This window comes from Podarcis bocagei (assembly GCF_964188305.1).
Source record: "Podarcis bocagei genome assembly, chromosome: 3".
NCBI classification, from domain to species: domain Eukaryota; kingdom Metazoa; phylum Chordata; class Lepidosauria; order Squamata; family Lacertidae; genus Podarcis; species Podarcis bocagei.
This window is the reverse complement of record NC_138127.1, coordinates 59793576-59814878: the sequence shown is the minus strand read 5'-3', so window position 1 is coordinate 59814878 and position 21303 is coordinate 59793576. Positions and strand designations below refer to the sequence as shown.

Genomic DNA, 21303 nt, shown 5'->3' with positions numbered 1-21303 from the left:
CAAAGTGTTGCTGTGAGCACAGGTAACTGGGACAATATGTCCCGAGAGCATTTTACAATAGGGTAAACAATGAGAGTGCAAAGAGTAGCACGTAATAAGGCAATTGATGACCTTCACCCCATAAGCAAGCTGGTTTCAGAGCTATCTGATTGCCTTCACTGGGTTTTTCTTAAACTATGGCATACTATATGAACAGCTGTGACCAGACCCTTACATAAAAGCATGCTTTAATTCTGCTGGAAGCTGCCCAGTGAGGGTGGGGCCAGAGAACTATCTATTTGTCTGACTAGGTTTGCTTAAACTTTTACACACTAGGAGGGTATGAACTTCTGGGACCACAACCTTACATGAAAGCTTTGCTTTAGATGCTTTAACTTGGTGTTCCTGGAATTCAAACCCTACCCTTTGACGTTTGGAGCCCCAGGGCCTATGAAACATAAGAAGAGCTCTTGTCTCTCTAGTCCGGCATGTGGTTTCCCACAATGGCCTCTGAAGCCCCCATGGGAAGTCCAGCAGCAGGCCTCTTCTGCTCTTGTTATCCATCAAATGGGATTCCAGTGTTGCCCCTGATCCTGGTAACCCTTGTGACTAAGAGCCTTGTTCTCAATGAACTTGTCTGATGTCCTTTTAAAGCCAACTGAATTCTTGCCATCAGCACAACTTGTGGTAGGACATTCCATAGTTGGACAATGTGTAATGCAAATAGGTGGGAGCTGGATGGGGCTAACCTGATTCAGCTCTGCCTGCCTGGATGCTCTCGGCAACACCAATCCAGGCCAGAGGGTCAGGAGAAGGCTGCTGCCGCTTTGCCGGTGAGTCTTGGGGAGGACCGCTCCCCCTGCAAGCCCATTCTCCACCTTGGGCCTGGGGGCGGGCCCCATACTCCACCTCAGCATATAAGGCCCCAAGGAGGCCTCGGGACATCGCTGCTGTTGTTCTGCCAGTGAGTCTTGGGGAGGACCACTCGCCCTGCAAGCCCATTCTCCATCTTGGGCCTGGGGGCGGGCCCCATACTCCACCTCAGCATATAAGGCTCCAAGGAGGCCTCGGGACATCGCTGCTGCCGCTTTGCCGGTGAGTCTTGGGGAGGACCGCTCCCCCTGCAAGCCCATTCTCCATCTTGGGCCTGGGGGTGGGCCCCATACTCCACCTCAGCATATAAGGCTCCAAGGAGGCCTCGGGACATCGCTGCTGCCGCTTTGCCGGTGAGTCTTGGGGAGGACCGCTCCCCCTGCAAGCCCATTCTCCATCTTGGGCCTGGGGGCGGGCCCCATACTCCACCTCAGCATATAGGGCTCCAAGGAGGCCTCGGGACATCGCTGCTGTTGTTCTGCCAGTGAGTCTTGGGGAGGACCGCTCCCCCTGCAAGCCCATTCTCCACCTTGAGCCTGGGGGCGGGCCCCATACTCCACCTCAGCATATAAGGCTCCAAGGAGGCCTCAGGACATCGCTGCTGCCGCTTTGCCGGTGAGTCTTGGGGAGGACCGCTCCCCCTGCAAGCCCATTCTCCATCTTGGGCCTGGGGGCGGGCCCCATACTCCACCTCAGCATATAAGGCTCCAAGGAGGCCTCGGGACATCGCTGCTGTTGTTCTGCCAGTGAGTCTTGGGGAGGACCGCTCCCCCTGCAAGCCCATTCTCCACCTTGGGCCTGGGGGCGGCCCCCATACTCACCACCGCCACAACTCTAAGGACACTGCTGCGGCGGCAGCAAATGTTTAAACGTTTTATATATTTTAAAGTGTTTTAAAAGTGTTTTTATTTTTTACTCTGTTGTGTCACCAGAAACGGTGGTTTTTATCCATGTATTTTTATTTTGTTTTGTTTTATTTTGGGTTGGGGTGGGATGGTTGCTGAGAGGGGTGGGGATTGGTTTTGTTTTGATGTAATTGTTTCTTTGTTTGTTTGTTTGCTTTTATAATTTGTAAATGGAGGCGAGTATGAGGCTTGGGATTCCTACTGTGGAGGGGCGAGGGAGGTATGGCGGTGGGGGCAGATGTCATAGGCGAAGGGGATCGAGATACGGATATGCTCGTACCCCTTCCAATCTGCGCCCCATCCCGAGAGACGAGGGTAGGGTGAGTAAGGATTACTCACCTCCGTCACTGGTGTTGTGCAATGCCAGGTCTATAGGCAACAAAACCGCCACCCTGCGAGATTTCATCATCTCGCAGGGGGTCGACCTGGCTTGTGTGACGGAGACCTGGGTGCGTGAAGGGGATACTGTTACCTTACGAGAGATGGCGCCCCCGGGTTTTTCCGTCCTCCACCAGTCACGGACTGTGGGCCGGGGGGGAGGGGTGGCACTATTAATCCGGGAAGATTGTTCTTTCAGGGCTCTACCACCGCCATCGATCCCCGGCATTGAATGTGTTGGCCTAGTGTGGGGCTCCGAGGTGAGCTTGGCTGTCTGGCTGGTGTACCGGCCACCTAGCGCACCAGCAGCCACCCTGTCAGGCCTGCTAGAGGCGGTGGCCGGCTGGGCCTTGGAGTTCCCTAACCTATTGGTATTGGGGGACTTCAACATCCATGCCGATGTCACTCCCTCCTCACAGGCTCTGGACCTGGTGTCTTCCATGGCAACACTAGGGCTCTCCCAGTTTGTTTCGGGCCCCACACATCAAGCAGGCCACACGCTGGATCTGATCTTTGGCGTCGGTATAGATGTGATCATGTTTCCTTCGATGAAGGTGCCGTGGTCTGATCACTACGCTCTGAAAGCCAGGATTGATGCTCCACCCCCACCCTGCTTAGGTGGTGAGCCGATTTGGGCTCGCCCGCGGAGGCTGATGGACCCTGATAGATTCCGTCAAGCCTTGCGGGACCTTTCTCCCCCTGGCGACTCATTGACTGAGCTTGTTGAGGGCTGGAATACCCAGCTCCTGGCAGCCATCAATGAGATCGCACCTAAGCGCCCTCTGCGACCCCGCAGAAACCGGGCTCCCTGGTTTACTGAGGAGCTCCGGAAAATGAAGCGGGACCTCAGACGGCTAGAGCGAGTATGGCGGGGTGCCCGTGACGGAGCCTCAAGAACATCTTATAGGGTTTTTATGAAAACCTACGAGATGGCAGTGAAGGCCGCTAAGAAGTCTTACTTCTCGGCCTCCATTGCATCCGCTAGCTCTCGCCCGGCACAATTATTTAGTATAATTCGGTCTTTAACGTCCCTCGAAGGACAGCCAAATTTAAATAACAATTCGACACACAGCTGTGAGGCATTTGCGAGCTTTTTTGCGGAGAAGGTCCTGTCGCTCCGCCATGACCTCCCTGCCAATTTGGATACAATAAAGGAACTGGAGGCCCCTCGACTGTCCTCGGGTCCAGTATTGGACCACTTTGACCGGATATCCCCAGCCGATGTGGACAGATTCCTCCGAGCTGGAAAACCCACCACTTGTCCTCTCGACCCATGCCCGTCTTGGCTGATTAGAGCGTGTCCAGACGAGGTGCGGGCCCCCCTGGGGGATATCATCAATTTGTCCCTTGGCACCGGGACATTCCCAGGGGAACTGAAGGAGGCAGTGGTGCATCCGCTCTTAAAGAAAACATCATTAGATCCCTTAGATCTATCCAATTACCGCCCAGTTTCGAATCTTCCATTCCTGGGTAAGGTGATTGAGAGAGCGGTTGTTGAACAGCTTGGTAGGTTTCTGGATGAAACATCGGCTCTGGATCCATTCCAGTCCGGCTTCCGCGCTGGTCATGGGACCGAGACGGCTCTGGTCGCCCTAACAGATGATCTTCGTAGACAGCTGGACCGAGGCGGGTCGGGGCTGCTGATTCTTCTAGATCTGTCAGCAGCTTTCGACATGGTCGATCACGAACTTCTGGACCACCGCCTCGCCGACGTGGGGATCCAGGGCGCAGTCCTTCAATGGCTGCGCTCGTTTCTCTCTGGTCGGGGACAGAGGGTGGCGCTTGGGGGGGAACTGTCATCCCGCCACTCCTTGGTGTGTGGAGTGCCTCAGGGTGCGATTCTCTCCCCGATGCTTTTTAACATCTTTATGCGCCCCCTCGCCCAGCTTGTCCGGAGTTTTGGGCTGGGCTGCCATCAGTATGCTGATGACACCCAACTCTATCTGTTGATGGATGGCCATCCTGACTCGGCCCCAGACACACTGATCAGATGCTTGGAAGCTGTGGCTGGATGGTTACGTGGGAGCCGGTTGAAGTTAAATCCTTCGAAGACAGAGGTCCTCTGGCTGGGACGGGACGATATGGGATTGAGGGGGCAACTCCCATCTCTTGCGGGGGTGCAATTAGTGCCAGCACCGTCCGTTAAGAGTTTGGGTGTAATCTTCGATACCTCCCTCTCCATGGAGGCGCAGATTGCAGCTATAACAAAGGCGGCATTTTTTCATCTCCGCCAAGCTAAGCAGTTGGCTCCTTACCTCTCTCGCCCTGACCTAGCCACTGTGATCCATGCGACGGTCACCTCCAGACTGGATTATTGTAACTCGCTCTACGTGGGGCTGCCCTTGAGACTGACCCAGAAACTCCAGCGGGTGCAGAATGCCGCAGCGAGACTCCTTACGGGGTCTTCGCTGCGGGATCACATTCATCCGGTGCTATACCAGCTGCACTGGCTCCCGGTGGAGTACAGGATCAGGTTTAAGGTGCTGGTTTTAACCTTCAAAGCCCTACACGGCTTAGGACCCTCGTATCTACGGGACCGCCTCTCCTGGTATGCCCCACAGAGGAACTTACGGTCCTCAAATAAAAACATCTTGAAGGTCCCAGGCCACAGAGAGGTTAGGCTGGCCTCAACTAGAGCCAGGGCTTTTTCGGCTGCGGCTCCAACCTGGTGGAACGCTCTGTCACAAGAGACAAGGGCCCTGCAGGACTTGACATCTTTCCGCAGGGCCTGCAAGACAGAGCTGTTCCACCAGGCCTTTGGTTAGGGCACAGCCTGACTCCCTCCTTTGGCAATCTTTACAATACTTTAGTTTATGGTTGCCATCAATTTTGATTTTAATTAATTCTTATGATGTTTTTATAATGTGGCACTATTTTAGTGTTGTTAGCCGCCCTGAGCCTGGCTTCGGCTGGGGAGGGCGGGATATAAATAAAATTTATTATTATTATTATTATTTATTATTGTCATAGTTCATAGAACTAGTTCTCACACTAGGAGCCACGCTAAAGGACTTACATTTGGCATGGTGCCATGGAGACAGGCTGGAGATGCTTTTGGTATATCACCCACCCTCCTGCCCAGTGAGCTCCCTGATGGAGGCTGTCTCTGGTGCCATGTTGGAAGAACCCAAACTGTGCTAAGACTGACTCAGGGTCACCTCAGAAGTTCAAAGCCTCCTGTGGTCATTATGGGACTGTCTCAGAGCAGAGCATACCATTGACTATGATCTGAAAAGCACAATGTGATTGTTTAAGAGGCACTGTAGGCTTAGAATTAAAAAAAGGCATTCCCTGATCAGTAATGTTGCCTGCACACAGAACTAATGGATTGGCTTGCATATGCAGTAATGTTTTACTGTTTTCAGATAGATCTACTGTCTTTTGCCATTCTTTTGCAATGTTCTGTTGTGTACTGCTTTTGATTTTTTAAAAATCTAAAACAGTATATAAATATTTTTAATTAAATAAAATGAATAAGTGAAACAAAAGATCCTGGAGTAGTTCTTTGAATATTAGGGGTTGTGATCTCCAGGGTGACCCATGCAAAAGGTTCACAGGGCAGGCTTTACAGGCTATCCCCCTTGCAACTTCTGATGATGGGATTTTGACAAGTGTGTGTGAGAGAGAGGCAACTCACCTGTCAATCATGTGATACTGCAATGCCATCATGTGACTGGCAAGCAGATTGCCCCACCCACATCACAAAGCTAGCCCAGAAGGTGAGAACCAAACAGATTCCTCAACTGTGGTCTAAGGGGGGGGGAGGGGTGTTTGGCAAAGTCTAGTTTTGTGGAGGTTGGGAAAAGGTGGGGGGAGTTTGGCAAGTGGGTAGGTGGGGTTGGTGAGCAACACAAGCAGAGCCACAACCCCTAGTTTAAACATTTTTGGATAATACATCTATTTGACAGTTTAGTGTAATAATCTAAAATACATAACCAGGGTAGTCTACCTGAGGAAAAATTAGTGAAACGGAAAAAGTGTGTTTCTACACTAACAAAAGACTAATCAAATAAAATATATCATTTTACAAAGTTTATATCTTTGAAAGAACAATCTGGCATCGATCTGATTAGGATTAATTATAGGATGAGTACATGTACGGTATATATTGAAAGTTTTCACCAAAAATGCTGGTATAATTTCTCTTGCCCTTTTGTATAGATATAATGTTGATGAATTCATTCCAAAAACCTGGATTTCTTGCTGTCCTTGAAATTCAGAGGATCATTTATGAATCCTCTCCTAGTAGTTACATCTGTTCTTCAGTCTTCATTATTTACAATAGACATCGTATTTTATATTTGATCCCACCTTGGTCCCTGCTAATCTTTCTTTAAATATTCTGTCCATTTCCTGACTATTTTCTTGACTGAAAAGTGTCTTCCAGTCACTTACACCACCTGAAAACAAGGAAATATAAAATTATATATATATATATACTTCCACAAGCAACCATGATTTTCTATTTGTGGTCCAGAAATCACATATTTGCAGTTGCAGGTAAGCATTAGTAAGTCCAAAGCATTACTGGAACTACTAAAGCATATTAACTACTTTTGTGAATAAGTAATTTTATTATTTTTACCCCGCCCTTCTGGCTGGTCCTCCCCAGCCACTCTGGGTGCCCTCCAGCACACATAAAAACATAATAAAATGTCAAACATTAAAAATGATGAGTAACACAATTCCTACCCTTCGTGGTGCTGCCATTTTGTTACTTTTTCAATTATTATTATTTTTAGACATTTCACTATCTTTTTCTGCATTCTAAATAAAATACAGATCCCCTGAAGAATTTTGAGGTGCTTCCCCTGAAATCTTGTTTTTTATGCAATGCATAAAAGCTATTTATTCGTAGCCTTGGGTGATTTTTCCAAAGCTGGAAGAAGAGTATAGGTTGCTTTAGAGCATTTACCTTTACGGAAAAGAACATCACCAAATTCTCCATGGGTTGATTTGGAATTGCTTTTCATAGCTTTGAAAGTGCTCCTTTCTGCAACACCAAGACAGTCTTCGTCACTTAGGTTCAGTTCAAAGAATTCAGCTATTTTTTTGGCTCCTGCAGCTGTGTTCTGCAAAGGGAAAAAGGAAAAGCAATGTGTGTGATACTCTGATTGGATGTTTGATGAAGTAAGTTACGGTAATCAAACTTACTTATATAAATTCATACATCCAACAGCTTGCTTAGGGAAAGTCACAGTGCAACACACTTTACTTCCATTTGCAGTAAAGGACCCCTGGACAGTTAAGTCCAGTCAAAGGAGACTATTGTGTTGCGGCGCTCATCTCGCCACTGACCTAATCCCATAGGGCTCGTCTTATGTTCTTACTATCTACACTGTCTAAGCTCACATAATGGTGTTTCTGGGGATAGAGCCTGGGGCTGTCTACAAGCAAAGCAGACATTTTATCACTAAACAATGGCCTTTCCCCATACATACAGTTCATGTATTTTCATGTATTTGTATTACAGAAGTGCCTGCTGGGGTTCTTGTTCTTTATAGCCTGGTGTGGCAACTCAAATCCAAGTTCTCCAGTTATATATCAAAACACTGCCTGTAACATCTTCTGCAGGTATGAACCTCAGTTCAGTTGAACTAGGTTCAGCTCAAAGGGGCCTCTTCCAGCCTGAAATGGGGTCATGCAAGAGATATTTGAGGACTCTGCTTATTTCACTTATGGAAGCAAACACTTGTGTGCTGCTTGGAACATTGTTGTCCTCCTGCTTTTGCATTGCTCTGAATTTTGTGATGCAGCTTTTGGCTTTAATAATGTACATTAGGCTGTCGAAAATGGGCGGAAATGTTAGGAAAAATCCAAACGTATGGCAACCCATGTAGGAAGTGTAGTTTTGGTGAATTTCCTTAAAAATAGCTCAAAAACTCAACAGCTTTGGCCAAAAGAAAAGGGGGGAAAGCTCAACAGCTTTGCTAGGGTTTCCATATTTCACTTTTTGAAATATGGCAACCCTCTTTTAGCTGAACACTTGCCTGAACTACAAGGTATATCTGAACATGATTAACCTTACCTCTTTCAGCTCTTCATATGTTATTGGCATGACATTTTCTTTATCAATGAATTTGTTCCACACACAAAGATATTCAATATAGGAACCCCAGGGCACTGGCAAAAATCAGATCATACAGCAATGGTGAGAGCAATATTTATACACAATAATCTTGTAGTAAGTCCCATTGAACCCAATGGGGTATACTAGGCATGCATAGTGTTGAACTTACACTCTTACTGTTAAGAATAAGTATAGAATTCGTATAACAATCTTCATTTTCCGCAAACACCATGGCTAAGCTCAGGAATAAATGTTAGACTTACTCTATGCCCCTCAAATTGGGAATGTGCCATGCAGGATTGTTCCACACACCATCATGAGGGAGAGAAGAGGATACACTGGGATGTAGCCTTCACAATGGCTGACTGTCATGGACAGTAGTGGTGGGGTTGCTGGTGCTTACCTGACCTCCCACCAGCTGAGTTGCTGCTACTTACCGGGAGGGAGTGGGATGAGATGGTGCAAAAGCAAAAGATTGCCTTCATCAGTATGTTTGCACCAGACTGAGCTTACTGCAGCCTTGACCTTCTCCTCTCCCACCTGTAAGCAGCAGTGGTGACTTAGCCAGCAGAAGGTCAAGAGAATACCTGAGGACTACCATTGCCCAGTATGTCCCTATCCAGAAGTCCTGATTAACTGGGGGAACGGGAAGTTTGGCACTAGGAAGCAGCCGTGCGAAGCTGGGCACAATATTGGGGGGGCAGTCACATGTGCATGACATCACATGCAATCGTGGGAGGGGGAGCAGGAATGGCGAAAACATCCTCCAAGCCTCCTGCTCCACGGGAGGCAGGGGATGGTGGCCCCCTCGATATTGGGAGGGGTGAGTCCCAGGCCTCAAAATATTGAGGGTGCTGAAGCCCTTTGTGCCCCATATACCCCATATACATGGCGCTCCTGCTAGAAAGCAATATTAATCCTTCAGCTGCAAGGAGCATGCCTGCCCAATGTTCTGTGAACTGATCATGAAAATACAAATATGTATTTTTGATGTGGAATGAAATGTGCCTCCCTTTTGTGTCAACTCTCACCCCCAAACCCTGGGCCTTAATAGTATCAAACGTCTGAGAAGCACTGGAATCAACATATGGTAATGTTGGTGCTCCATGGTTCTCATTTAACTGAATCTCAAAAAACAAATTTATGATGGTATAGTACAGTAAATCAGGATTTTGAGCATGGGAATTAGGACTGTCCAGCTGATGGACTTGTCAAGGAGGCATTCAGTCTGAACTGCCTGTACAAGTCAATGCAATGACAATAAAGATTCTTATGCAAATCAGATCTCTAGATATCTAAGCAGCATGTCTGACACTTCCTAAGAAGTGTACATGTAACACCATAGTTTAGTGTTACATACAGGAGCTTTTGACTCATGTGTTTCCCCTTCCTACTACTCTTCAGTTCTCAAGGAGATTGGAAACATCTGCTTCCATTTTCAACTAAATGTCATTTGTTGTTATGTTCAATTTGGGAATTGTGATTGGTGTTAGCTATTTTTTATCGGATGAAGCTAGGATCATTATCGACTGTCAGATGATGCTTGAATGAAATGAAATGTTTTTTTTAAAAAAATGGCTTTACAATATAATCCCTTCAAATTCAACATTGGATGACTTTAGAGAAGACATAAAATCAATAGGTTGTATCCAACAAAGTCATACAATTTGTGCAAGGACTTCCTCTCCCTTTCCTCTTCCTACATACCCCACACTCCCCAAATCTGCTTGGGAGGGTTGGGGATCCCCCAGAACAGATTTGGAGGATGGCACATGAAAAACTTTGTTAGATGCAAACCATTGTGCTGTTCATATTATATGCATTATTATAGTTGGCATAGATAGGAAAAGGGAATGTCTACTTTGTCCTTCCATTAAAGCTCGGAAGTAATCTTCAAATTTATCATAAGGGGGATATGGAGCGAAGGTGTTCGAGAAATGGAAAAAAGATGCAGCGACATCCTTTGGATTCCGAATGAGCAGCAATATCTAGAAAACATGAGAATGATAAGTATGAGATAATGGAATTGCACTATCTACAATGCACCATATTTCTCATAAATCAATGTCAGGGACTGGACTGAGGAGGAAGAGTGGTGGAGACCGCTCCCCAACCTGACCCTCCCAGGGAGGAGGAAGAGGAAGACGGTATAGCTTTACAACAGTGATTTGCGGGAGGTCACTGCTCAGAGGCAGAAGAGAGGAAAAGTTGGGAAATAATTGGCTATGAGGAGCAGGCAGAACCAGAGCAGCAGCTGGCTGACACGTTGTCACTAGAAAGCATTACAGGCCCACCATCTCCTAGAATCTGGCGAGCTTTAAAAGTAGGAGAGCAAAGAGCTCAAAGACAGAGGGCACTTAGCAGCATCCATAGAGGAGGTGATGATGGTGACGAATGAGGAAGTGGGAGAGACGGGGATGGTGGAGATTCATTCGGGACAATGCCATTATCCAAGAGGCTGGGTTCTATAGCTTCTCTCTGTAATGTTTGAAATAAAAAAGGGCGGTAAGAAACTTTTCCTTGTCTTTATACTTCCCTGGGCAACCAGCCGGGAGCCGCTGACAGTACCCTGACAATCAATTAACACACCACATGTTATCACTGCAATCTAATGCACTGGGAGTGAGACCCATTGCAGTCATTGTGATGTCTGAATACAAATTGATAGAACTGGGCTGCATAGCACATAATTGACAAGAACGTAGGAAGGACACTGTAGGATCCCACAATGGCCCAGCTAGTCCCATATCCTGTTCTTACAGTGACCAACCAGATGCCTATGGGAGGGCCACAAACTGGACATGAGTGCAACATTCTTGTGTTCCTCAGCAACTAGTGCTCAGAGGCATAACACTCTCACAGCCATTATGACTAGTAGCCATGACTCGTCTCATCTTCCATGAATTTGTCTAACCTCTTTAGACGAGAAGATTTCACCCCCCAGGACTGGCTGTCATCCATATTCATTTTATCTGGTAAAAGCTACCATCTTTCCTGCTGATTTTAGCTACTGATTTACAAGTACAAACATGTCCTGTTGCTACTATAGGATTTCCTATGCGGTGCAAATTGGACCAAGTCACGCTACACAAAAGGCGGCCAGAAAACACACCTTCAAATCTCACACTGTGGGACAATTGTTGCATTATACTTAAGGGACGCGGGTGGCGCTGTGGGTTAAACCACACAGCCTAGGACTTGCCGATCAGAAGGTCGGCGGTTTGAATCCCCGTGGCAGGGTGAGCTCCTGTTGCTCCGTCCCTGCTCCTGCCAACCTAGCAGTTCGAAAGCACGTCAAAGTGCAAGTAGATAAATAGGTACCTCTCCAGCAGGAAGGGACAGCGTATCCGTGCGCTGCTCTGGTTTGCCAGAAGCGGCTTAGTCATGCTGGCCACATGACTCGGAAGCTGTACGCCGGCTCCCTCAGCCAATAAAGCAAGATGAGCACTGCAACCCCAGAGTCATCCGCAACTGAACCTAATGGTCAGGGGTCCCTTTACTTTTACCTTTACTTAAGTGGAACAAGGGACAGAGTAGAATGTCAGCACCAGGATTAAAGCAATAAACCAGCCCATTGCAGTTCTGGCAGGACTTATTTCACCAGCTTTGATGGGCCATTGTTGATGGGAACAGGCCTGGGTCTATTTCCCACACCAGCCTGGGAGCTGGCATAGCAAAATTAGAATTTGAACTTTCTCCCATACCACTCTTCTGCTCCGGCTGGTGCAAGTAACAGGATTGTAGATGCAGTTGTGGCTATGATGCTCTGTTATATCTGATTTTGTTTAATTTTTTAAAAGTGCTTGTTTGTATATTGGATTCTTACAACATATAATGACATCGTGCACACATATAGTAAAATATCCCTCCCTAACCCAGAAGACAGAGTCTAGGCATACATGCAAAAAAGAGAGTTAAGTTCCTATCCTAGACAACCATTTGTATAGAAAACAATAAACAAGTCAGGTTAACTAAAAGATTACATAATGTGAGGAGAGTCCTCTGTGTTCATCTGAGCTATATGCATAATAAAGCTACACCAATCAGTTACAAAAGAGTCTTTATGCTTCACCCTTGTGCCAATGTTATTTTATTAGTGAAATTTTCCACAAGTGCTATTCTACATGCTTTACTGTACCAATTTGTCAGAAAAGCACCCTCTAAGTTCTTCCAGTCTGGCTGCTGGTAAAAAAAAAAAAGCTTATTAGAGGTTTGAGCTGTAAGTTAACATCTACCTTGAAAAGCACTTGACTTGTTTGCTTACAGTTATGAGCTGGTTCAAGGCTGATCTACATACGAGTACCACTTAAAATATTTTTGTGATAACAGTACTTACTTTGGCTTTATTCTTGAAGACAGATTTTGGAAGCTTATCAGGGCGGAGATGAGTAAACATCACTCTCCTGGAGGGATAGCCGTTCATCCTCTTCCAGAGGCCAAATTAATAGGCATGAAATGGAAAACAGATGATTCATTTTTTAAAAAAGCCAACTTAAAAAAATATATAATCAGTTCTACTATTTGCCAACAGCAAAACTGATTGGGTAATCCAAGCTTTGTGCATGACTCTTGAAAACACTTCCAAGAACTTCAACATAGAAATTGAAGCTGAGCTGAAAATTTGCAGAGAACCCTTCCTTTGGGCAGCTTCTTTTAAAACTTGTTGTTGTTGTTCCTGCTGCCACATCTAGAGTAGTAGCAGCAATGGAACGCTCCTAAGTGACCACTAAGCCTCTAGATGGTGGCTGCCAGTTTGACTCCCAGAATGTCCAAAACTGCATACTATTCTGGGGCATTTTTGGAGGGGGAGCCTTCCATTGGGGGCCACAATGCTATGCCCCTTCAAAAGGCATCTGGGTTTTTAAAAAAACCACAAGCTTCTTGGGAGGGGTAAGTTTTTCCCACCACAAAATTTGTCCTTAGCTGCACTGGTGTCAGTGCAATGAGTCAATGCCCTTTTCATGGAAGTGATCAGGGAAAACTTTGCCCCGGACTCGCCAGTGTGGTGTAGTGATTAAGAGTCACGTAATCTGGGGAACCGGGTTCGTGTCTCCGCTCCTCCACATGCAGCTGCTGGGTGACCTTGGGCCAGTCACACTTCTTTGAAGTCTCTCAGCCCCACTCACCTCACAGAGTGTTTGTTGTGGGGGAGGAAGGGAAAGGAGAATGTTAGCCGCTTTGAGACTCCTTAAAGGGAGTGAAAGGCGGGATATCAAATCCAAACTCTTCTTCTTCTTCTTCCTTAGGAAGGTCCACATTAAACTTTAAGAACTATTCTACCAGGGTAGTGGTACTCATGGTGGCATTGGTGACAAATGTGACAATGGGAGGGGGGTTATGTCTGGGCAATCCAATGATGTCTGAGCAATCCTGGTTTCATTACAAACAAAGAGTACTAACCTGATACTTTTCAAGATCTCCAATTTCAATATACGGAAATTCCGCAAGTAGCAATTTTTCATTCAGTTTCTCCGGTTCATGTTTCTTTGCAGATGTGACTACTAAATCTGTAACTATTTGGCCAACCCAGTTGGTACCTAGGAAAACACAGAGCTGGGAATGAAATGCTTTTTTTTCAGACTGCCAACAAATGCATAATAATCGGAGAACTGATTAATTCATGAGCAAGAAGAATAGTGAGTTTCAAGAAACTCTGATAGAAGACATTCTTTCCCATTTTTTTTATCATAATTGGTTTCTCTTCTCAAAAAGCAAAATTACTTTGCCAGAATACAAAGGAAAAAGGAGATCTTTAAAGACTGCAATAGAATATTCACTAACATACAATCATACTTAAGGTGTGTGTGTTATATAAACAGAAAGACTTATTCACATATACTTGTGAGTGTCACCTAGCTGTTTATTTACCTTCCTGTTTATTTCATTAGTCTACCAAGACAGAGCAGTCTCTAGGCAACCTTGACGGTAAAGTTTTAAAATATTGTTTAAAATAGGCCTTAAATCAAATTTAAGAACAAATCAAGACAGAAGACAACAGCAGAAAACTAAGTAATCTGAGTGATGCTAACATTAAGTCTTATCCCATCAACTGCCTGGGAGAAGAGGAAGACCTCCCTACATCTAATCAGGATCCCTTGGTGGTTATATCAGCTAAAGACAAGTGTCCTATCAAAACAACCTGTCTCTTTTGAACTCTCTCCCCACATTAACATGTCTACATTTGTAGTATATCCCTTTGTCATCAAAGTTCTGCAGCCAAAAATATTCAGAAGATTAGAACTGAGGTTTGTTGTTGTTCTTGAGAACCATAATTTTTTTTCTGTCTTTAGGTCTTTGCAAATTATGGTATTATACTGCCATTTATTCAAGAACTTTTTTTTTTTTGCATACTATCATTCCAGTCTCCACTATCACTTTGACTTTAACCAATGTTAACATGGCCACACACTCACCGGATTTGCAGTATCCTGCTAGAAACACATCATCACTTCTTGCCTCAAAAGATTCAAGAGCTTTGAACTGCTCTGGGCTGCAAAGAGCTGTGGGGTACACAACTCCATCATAAGTAAATAGCATTTCCTCTCGAGTCATCTTTTCACCATCTTCCATTGCTTTTTCCAGAATGTCAATGAACTTCTGTCTAACGTAAGGCATTTTCCAAAGGTCTCTTCTTCTTTCTCTTCTGGAAGTGGAGTGACTGTAAAGGAAGGCAGAGACTTTGGCTTACACACTTGAGTTACTATAAAGGTAAAGGGACCCCTGACCATTAGGTCCAGTCGTGACCGACTCTGGGGTTGTGGCGCTCATCTCACTTTACTGGCCGAGGGAGCCGGCGTACAGCTTCTGGGTCATGTGGCCAGCATGATTAAGCCACTTCTGGTGAACCAGAGCAGTGCATGGAAACGCCGTTTACCTTCCCACAGGAGCGGTGCCTATTTATCAACTTGCACTTTGACGTGCTTTCGTACCACTAGGTAGGTTGGCAGGAGCAGAGACCGAGCAATGGGAGCTCACCCCATCACAGGGATTCAAACCGCCGACCTTCTGATCGGCAAGTCCTAGGCTCTGTGGTTTAACCCACAGTGCCACCCACATCCCTTGAGTTACTATAGGTGTTGCTTTTTTTAGGACAGCTTGCAAAAAGTAATCAAAGCCATCATTTTTTTAAGAAAGCATATAAAACAAACAAAAATAAAAGCAGGACCAGTTAAATTTTAAGTTTTGTCTTTTGTGTTGAAAAAGAAGACCCTCAACCCTCAGCATTTTTAACAGAATATAGATTGATATAATGTAATTGTTTTAGTCATTTAAAAGTTAGCAAAAGCATGGCCAAAGGTGCTTCTTTGGGGGGGGAGTCTCTTACCTGACCCCAGATTTTTCCCTTCTGTAATCTGAGGATCTCCGGTTAGGTTGAGCTGTGGACCAAACTGAGCAAATATTTCCTTTCCAATCCCATGAAGCATTTATACTCGTCTCAAGTCTCTCCCTCGTCCTGCCCTACTTTTCATCCCACCCTCCTTTTTTCATGTATTTCTGGGTTGTTATGTAATCGCTGCAGATTTTGCAATATGATCATGTCCAAAGTACAGATCCATCCAGGTTGTGGGAGAATGTCCAGTTTCCTTCAAATATTACCCAAGGGGTCAACTGGCTGCAGTTATCAGGCTTACTTGTTGTCTTGCTTCTTCAAGATGTTGCAGCCTACAGGGAGCCCGAGAAAAAATGAGAAAGCAGCATGATCAGCCTCGAAAATGTGCCCAAACCAGTTATTCCCATTTGGCTCTGCTCTCCTTCCCCTTTTATTTTTGCATTCCACAATGCTTGCCTCCTCCTTTTCTCTTTCTCTTTTAGGATTTTTTGACCCTTACTTTTTCCATTTTCTTTAACTTTTTTCACTGAGTGTGTTTCTCAGATAGCTACTGCTAGAAATCCGTTCCTTTCTTTTTCCACCACGTGACCACAAGCGCCTCTTCTATATTTGTGGAATTTTTTTGAGCTATGGTTACTAAATAAAATCAGAAAGCCACTCTGCACATGCTTTGGTACCTCGGATTTGCAAAATCACCCACTGACTTTCCTTGGACCCTATTCTTCATTTGCCATGGTCTGCACCCCTTTTAGCACCAGGAGAAACCATCTGATATTCAAGAAGTAGAGGACATTCAGTAATGAGGATCATCTCATAGATTGCTCATAGAATGGTGCATAGATATTGCTTGTGCTTACAATTTCCTGCCACCAAATAATATTTGTTGTTGTTTAGTTGTTTAGTCGTGTCTGACTCTTTGTGACCCCATGGACCAGAGCATGTCAGGCACTCCTGTCTTCCACTGCCTCCTGCAGTTTGGTCAAGCTCATGTTGGTAGCTTCGAGAACACTGTCTAACCATATCGTCTTCTGTTGTCCCCTTCTCCTTGTGCCCTCAATCTTTCCCAACATCACGGTCTTTTCCAGGGAGTCTTCTCTTCTCATGAGGTGGCCAAAGTACTGGAGCCTCAGCTTCATGATCTGTCCTTCCAGTGAGCACTCAGGGCTGATTTCCTTAAGAATGGATAGGTTTGATCTTCTTGCAGTCCATGGGATTCTCAAGAGTCTCCTCCAGCACCATAATTCAAAAGCATCAATTCTTTGGCGATCAGCCTCCTTATGGTCCAGCTCTCACTTCTACACATCACTACTGGGAAAACCATGGCTTTGACTATATGGACCTTTGTTGGTAAGGTGATGTCTCTGCTTTTTAAGATGCTGTCTAGGTTTGCCATCGCCTTTCTCCCAAGGAGCAGGCGTCTTTTAATTTCCTGACTGCTGTCACCATCTGCAGTGATCATGGAGCCCAAGAAAGTAAAATCTCTCACTGCCTCCATTTCTTCCCCTTCTATTTGCCAGGAGATGATGGGACCAGTGGCCATGATCTTAGATTTTTTGATGTTGAGCTTCAGACCATATTTTGCGCTCTCCTCTTTCACCCTCATTAAAAGGTTCTTTAATTCCTCCTCACTTTCTGCCATCAAGGTTGTGTCATCTGCATATCTGAGGTTGTTGATATTTCTTCCAGCAATCTTAATTCCGGCTCGGGATTTATCCAGTCCAGCCTTTCGCATGATGAATTCTGCATATAAGTTAAATAAGCAGGGAGACAATATACAGCCTTGTCATACTCCTTTCCCAATTTTGAACCAATCAGTTGTTCCATATCCAGTTCTAACTGTAGCTTCTTGTCCCACATAGAGATTTCTCAGGAGACAGATGAGGTGATCAGGCACTCCCATTTCTTTAAGAACTTGCCATAGTTTGCTGTGGTCGACACAGTCAAATGCTTTTCAGTAGCAGAAGTAGATGTTTTTATGGAACTCTCTAGCTTTCTCCATAATCCAGCACATGTTTGCAATTTGGTCTCTGGTTCCTCTGCCCCTTCGAAATCCAGCTTGCACTTCTGGGAACCAAATAATATATCCATCCACAAAACCAGGCCAACACAGATCAACCTTTCATACAATCCAGATTCCAACAGTGGCATATGGGAGAAAGCAAGCACTAAAAGTGTATAAATCAAGTAGCTGTTCTCAACGGCAGCCTACATATCAAGTCACACAAGTAGCATACATATATGTAGGAAAGTACAGTCGTACCTTGGTTCTCAAACAGCTTAGTTCCCAAATGTTTTGGCTCCCGAATGATCGAAACCCAGAAGTGAGAGTTCTGGTTTTCGAACTATTTTTGGAAGCCAAATGTCCGACGGGGCTTCCACAGCTTCCGATTGGCTGCAGGAGCCTCCTTCAGCCAATCAGAAACCGTGCTTTGGTTTCAGAAGTCAAACGAACTTCCGGAACACATTCTGTTTGAAAACCAAGGTACGACTGTATTAGGAAAGGAAGTTTTTATAAGCAGTTTAGGCTGCAGACCTATAAGCACTTACCTGATGGAAATAAGCCCCAATGAAAACAACTGGGTTGACTTTTAAGTGGGCATGTATAGCAGCGGTAGTCAAGATGGTGCCCTTCAGTTGTTCTTGGGCAATTGTCCTTGCTGGCTTGGCTGATGCAAATTGGAGCCTAACAAGATCTGGGTGGCTCCATGTTGGCAACTGTGAAAAGGGCACATTCTGTGCTAGAGATCATTAGGAAAGGAATTGAAAAGAAAACTGCCAACATCATAATGCAACCGCATTTGTATTACTGTTTGTACAGTTCTGGTTGCCTCAGTTAAAAAAGGATTATTGTAGAGTTGTGAAAGGTGCAGAAAACAACCACAAGTGATTCCCTATGAATAAAGATTGCAGTGCTTGGAACTTTTTAGTTTAGAGAAAATATGAGTAAGAAATGACATGATAGAAGTTTACAAACCTATTCATGGAGAGCACCACAGTAATACTCATGTTGAGATACATCTAAGGCCCTTCTAATTCTGTTTCCCATTTTACAAATGGGAAGCACAGAGGTGGAAAGTCTCTAGTCTAGCAGCTACTGCACACTGACTGAGGCCGACATCTTCACTGGGTCGACATCTTCATCCAGCTATCTACTATGACCCCAAGGTCTTCCTTCTGGTCCATCACCCCTAGTTCATACCCCATGAGTGCAAGGGTGAAATTAAGGTCTTTTGTTCCAACATGCATCACTTTACACTTGTTTATGTTAAACTGCATTTGGCGTTCTACTGCCCATTCACTCAGTTTGGTGGAGTCCTTTCAGAGCTCTTGATAATCTCTTTTTGTTTTAACAACCTTGAACAATTCAGTGTCATCAGCAAACTTGACGTTTTCCCACTCTTTGGGGGAGGGGAACAGAAAGCATTCAGAAAGGTCACTCTGACCTCTGCAGTCTGCATGCAGGAATCTATTCCTGTCTCAGCAATATTTTGCGGTAGTGGTGGCACTTTTCAACAATGGCAGAGGCAGTATGTGCAAGGCAAGGAGAATTTGAGGAGCCTGCACCAAAGGAGATGTAGGGGTGCCGCACATCTCCCACAAGGCATAGGGAGCTCGCCTCTGCATCATATCAATGCACAATGCCGAAAGAGGCTGAGGTTTGAGTGTGCACTGCAAAACCCATCCCAGTCTCCAACTTCTTATCTTCCATTATCTAGTTCAGTGTTTCCCAACCGGTGTTCCCCGGCACACGAGTGTGCCGTGAGACACCGGCTGGTGTGCCGCGAGATGCCTGGAGGGAGGCGGGCGAGTCGGGCGGCGAGAGGCGGGGCGGGGGCGGCGAGGAGAGGCCGCGCCTCCTGCTGCTGCCTGGCGCTCCTCCTCGCAGCCGGCAGCGCTGCCTGGGCGCCTCCGCGCGACTCTGTCTCGCTGGGTTTGGTCTCCCAGCAGAGACGGGTCACACGCGCCCCTCCCTCCCTCCCTCAGCCTGCGCGGAGGGAGAGCCAGAGAGAGGCATCGCTCCTGCGCTCCGAGGCGGATTGAGCGCAGCTGAGAGGAGCTGCCGAGGGAAAAAACGTTCACTTTTGTGCGTCCCTCCCGGCGTGACGCTGCGCGCTGACGTCACGGGGCGGGGCTTTAATGGTGGTGTGCCGCGAGATTTTTTTTTAGTACACAGGTGTGCCGTTGCCCAAAAACGTTTGGGAAACACTGATCTAGTTCATGACAGACAAACATGCTTGGCCTTGGATTGAGGGTGGAGAGATTATAGAAGCAGTGTAGTATAGTGGTTAGAGTGTCAGACTAGGACCTGAGAGACCAGATTTCAAATCCCTGCTTGGCCATGAAGCTCAGTGGGCAACCTTGGGCTGGTCACTGTTTTTCTCCCTAACCTTACCTCTCAGGGTTGTTGGGGGGGGGGGTTAAATGAAGTGGAGCAGAGCCATGGATGCCACGTTGGACTCACTGGAGGAAAAATTGAGCTTTAATTACAATAAATATTCACACAAGCAACAGGTTCAAACGACAAAGTCAGCAGAAGTTTTTGTGCTCTGAGTGGTTACTGGAAAACTCAACACAAGTACATAATTTCTTAAGTAAACAACTTTATTTTTAAAAATGTAGATTTTTCTAAGCCTCTGAGGTTTCACAACATTCAAGCAGTATATAAATCTTGCGAAACAACTAACTAAATAAACATTAAGTGCAGAGAAGGAAGGGATTAAGTGGCTGGTTTAGAACAAAACATGATTTTAAAGGGGAAGTTTCACCCCTTGAACAAAACCTGGGCGTTCCCTGTCCAACTGCTATGCCTGATATGCCTTTTCAACACCTGTAAATAAAAAAACCCTGTTATTCTGGAGATAATGAGGGTAGGGCAAATACTATAAATTATGTTAATCCCTCTTGCATTCACTGGGGTTTTATCTTCTTTCAGAAATAGTCATGTGTGGTGGTTTTGAGTCAGACAGCATGAGAGATGGGAACTTTTTTCTCTTTGCCCCCACTCAAAACCCATGGTCCTGATCTGACCCCCCTGCACCTGCAATGTCTATGGATGGTTGAAAGTTGCCACTGAAGTGAATGGGAATGCTTTTTCTCATGCAAATTGCAGGTGCAAAGGAGCTGATCCAGATCAGGACCGTAGCAAGGGCAAAGGGGGGAAACTCTGGCTAACTCTGAAACTGCTCCCCCGAGGAATAGCCCCATTGATTCTGAGCGACCAGTTTCAGTCTGGCTGGCAGACAGCAGTCTTAAACACTCTTCAGAAACTGGGCCTTGCTCCCCAAACCCTCATAACTATGGGCCTGGACAAAGCTAGATCCATGGTTAGGCAAAGTATCATGGACATAGAGAGACAACAGGACTGTACAAGGGTCCCCGATTATGAAATCATAGAAAACGGGAGATACGTGGCTGCTCCAGCAACATATCTCTATTTCCTCGCATCCAGAAATGCAAAAAGGGCTTTCACTCTTGCTAGAAGCTCGGCCTTGCACTCACCGATTCTGGAAGGCTCCTATGGAAGAGTCCTGTACGCACAGAGACTTTGCACCTTCCCATTAGGGGAAATAGGAAGCCCCGAACATATATTTTTAGATGTCCTTTTTATGTTGAGATTCGTAGAGACACCATTGATCCTTTGCTGAAGAGGCTTGCCGAACTTTCAGACAAGTCTAAACTTAATTCTCTCCTCTTAGGCAAAGATCACAGGACGGCCTGGCTGGTAGCCAGATTCTGCACCCAGATTTGTAGGCACAGATCATCCTCTA

The 21303-nt window shown here is 45.8% G+C and overlaps 1 protein-coding gene across 1 annotated transcript in view; it reads right to left on the bottom strand.

Moving 5' to 3' along the window:
* Positions 1-15897, bottom strand: part of LOC308583298 (uncharacterized protein) — a 42429-nt gene extending 26532 nt beyond the window's left edge. The window contains exons 1-7 of the mRNA XM_081187112.1: positions 15530-15897; positions 14619-14863; positions 13606-13742; positions 12542-12631; positions 10067-10193; positions 8164-8258; positions 7051-7207 (exon numbers count right to left, since the gene is read on the bottom strand). Coding sequence (XP_081043238.1) covers positions 7051-7207; positions 8164-8258; positions 10067-10193; positions 12542-12631; positions 13606-13742; positions 14619-14820 — 808 coding nt within the window. The 5' untranslated portion in view covers positions 14821-14863; positions 15530-15897. The remainder of the gene's footprint in view (positions 1-7050; positions 7208-8163; positions 8259-10066; positions 10194-12541; positions 12632-13605; positions 13743-14618; positions 14864-15529) is intronic.
* Positions 15898-21303: the final 5406 nt, after the last annotated feature.